The 2,730-nt window shown below is 48.1% G+C and overlaps 1 protein-coding gene across 1 annotated transcript in view; it reads left to right on the top strand.

Annotated features, from left to right (window-relative positions):
• Positions 1-2,730, top strand: part of LOC107099254 (contactin-associated protein-like 2) — a 47,578-nt gene that overhangs the window by 34,843 nt on the left and 10,005 nt on the right. Inside the window, exons 19-21 of the mRNA XM_015397309.1 lie at positions 217-310; positions 2,139-2,369; positions 2,451-2,525. Coding sequence (XP_015252795.1) covers positions 217-310; positions 2,139-2,369; positions 2,451-2,525 — 400 coding nt within the window. The remainder of the gene's footprint in view (positions 1-216; positions 311-2,138; positions 2,370-2,450; positions 2,526-2,730) is intronic.

Genomic DNA, 2,730 nt, shown 5'->3' on the forward strand with positions numbered 1-2,730 from the left:
GGTAGATAGTTAGAGTCATCTTGGGGTAGGACCTTCTCCCCGACCCTGAACTCCGGTTAGCCGGAGGTCAGAGGTCAAAGTTTAGCCACTGAACTGAATTGACTTTCCTTTGATTAAATCAATTGATTAATTTAGAAATCAGGAGATCACAAAGTTTTTATCTTCTGCCTTTAAACTTTGAAGGATCTTTTCCTTTTGTCTGATTGTTGCTTCCAGCTGGATCACTACCCCATGTCCACATTCACCCTCCCAGAGGCTTCTGACGCACGCTTCCACCTGGTGAAAAGCATCTTCCTAGGAAAGGTCTACGGTGAGTTTGCTGGTGAAACGAGTGAAGCTGGATGGATGATGTTTAGTATCTTAAAGCTTCTGTGAGCCTCTGCTTTGCTTCTAGTCATCCATGTTAGTCTCTCTGCCTCGTGGTTCTGCAGAGATGCTCAAACCTCACCTGTTAAGGTGAATTCAGACTCACTGCGGTTACCTTGGTGATTTCTGTGAGTCCCACAGGGAGTTCACCGCATTTTACTGAGCATCACAGACTGCTGCTTCCCTATGAACAACCTTTAACCCCCCCGGGGGAAAACAAAACAACCACTTTGGTTCATCCAGAGCAGCTCTGACTCAGCAGGACCTCCTGGTAAATCTACCCCCTCAGAAAGCCCCGATGCTGGGCAGTGGGCGGAGACAGACCGGGCTCCATGCTGGAGGTGAGGGAGGATGATCAACGGTCCTTCTAGGATTAAAGACCGCCTAAAGTCCTCTGCAGAGCATCCCTTATTTCCACCTTTAACGTTATTTCCTCCATGTAAAGTGAAAAAGCTTCTCCGGTCCCTGATTGGCTGCTAGGTCCAGATTTTACAGAAAAGTTCAGCAGGTTTCATCTTCAGCGATCACCGCTCCTCTCTCTCCATGCTCCATCTAGGAGCAGCAGGTGGGGGAGGGGCAGTGGACGCTCTCACCGCGCGGTTTGAACTGGGATTCTGTGAACCCACCGCAGTCGCTGCGCTGGTCTGAACGCAGCTTTACCTTTCCCTTCTGCTGATGGCGTTTATCTTCTAATCCATCGTCATTATTTTAACCTCCAGTTACTAAAAAATCCCACAGAATGAGGAAGATTATGGAGCCTCCTCTTCATCAGACTGTTAAACCAGGAGAGTTTAAACCAACAGACGCACTAAAAGGAATCAGCAGCGCCGTCTAGAACAGAACATAATAGATCTGATTTATTTTAATGGTTACATAGAAATGTTTTTACTGATTTATGACTTTGTTCTAAAATGATATAAATACTTTAGAACCAAATGGTTTTTCCTGTTTGTCAGCAAGAACTGAAATGATTAGAAAATGATGGTTAAACATTAACTTTAATCAGGAAGTCGTTTCCTCTTCAGACGTCTGCAGAAACCTCCTGTTTCTCTTTACCAGCATTACTGACGTCACTTCTCCAGTTAAGTTAAACTCCCACAATCCTTTGCTGCATTGCAGTCTCATGCAGCCTTCATTTCTCCAGTTAGATCTCATTCAGATTAAAAATCTGATTTTAATGACACACCAGTCCAAACGGGGTCAAAGCGCCCGGCTGAGCCGTCCCCTTCCACTGGTGGACCTGGTGTTGCTAATGGGACCAGCATTGGTCCACAGCGACGTTCCAGCCTATAGATGCAGCTAACTTAGTCATTGGTCAGTTAAAGCATTCATGGTCCATGCTGGGATCCAACCACAGCCACTGGTCCCACAGTTCAGCTCCCTCCAACCTTTTCTTGGTTTAATGAGCTTCCAGTGGAGGAAAAACCTGAAAACCCCTGTAGAATGGGAGAAAAGATGTAGAATGGGAGGAAAGATGTAGAATGGGAGAAGAGATGTAGAATGGGAGAACAGATGTAGAATGGGAGAACAGATGTAGAATGGGAGAAAAGATGTAGAATGGGAGAAGAGATGTAGAATGGGAGAACAGATGTAGAATGGGAGAACAGATGTAGAATGATGAAAAGCGGGGTCCTCCAGCAGTCTAAGGCTAAAGCAGCATAACGATAGAGAAAGTTAACTGTTGATGCTAAAAGACGTTTTCTCGTTTTCCCGTAGCTAACTAGCTTGTCCGTTTCATGGATTTGACCGCATGGCTCCTTTGCTCTCTGCAGAAACGGGACAGATTGACCCCATTTTGATCGAACGCTACAACAGCCCCGGCTTTGTGGGCTGCTTGTCCAGAGTTCAGCTCAACGACGTGGCGCCACTGAAAGCCGCCCTCCGTTCAGGCATGAGCGCTCCCGTCAGCATCCACGGCATCCTGGTCCAGTCCAACTGCGGGGCCTCGCCCCTCACCATCCCCCCCATCCCAGCAGCTGGGGACCTCTGGCACATGGATTCAGGTAGAGTCCCACTCAGACCATCAGAGAATTGGAGGATGGAATCCAGTCAGAAGGAATAACGCCTGTCGGCTTCGTCTGCAGGTGGAGCAGCTTCCCCCATCATAACCGGAAAGATCAGCCCTGATTCTGTCCCGCAGAATTTTACTGTGATTGCAGGTAAGAACCGCTCCTTATTCAACTTCAATTAAAGACCTTTAGCAGTGAGGAGCTGTGAGGAGCTGTGAGGAGCTGTGAGGAGCGGTGAGGAGCTGTGAGGAGCTGTGAGGAGCTGTGAGGAGCTGTGAGGAGCTGTGAGGAGCTGTTAGGGAGCTGTGAGGAGCTGTGAGGAGCTGTGAGGAGCTGTGAGGAGCTGTTAGGGAGC

The sequence above is a fragment of the Cyprinodon variegatus genome, unplaced genomic scaffold (genome assembly GCF_000732505.1).
Source record: "Cyprinodon variegatus isolate N-32 unplaced genomic scaffold, C_variegatus-1.0 Scaffold851, whole genome shotgun sequence".
Classification (NCBI taxonomy): domain Eukaryota; kingdom Metazoa; phylum Chordata; class Actinopteri; order Cyprinodontiformes; family Cyprinodontidae; genus Cyprinodon; species Cyprinodon variegatus.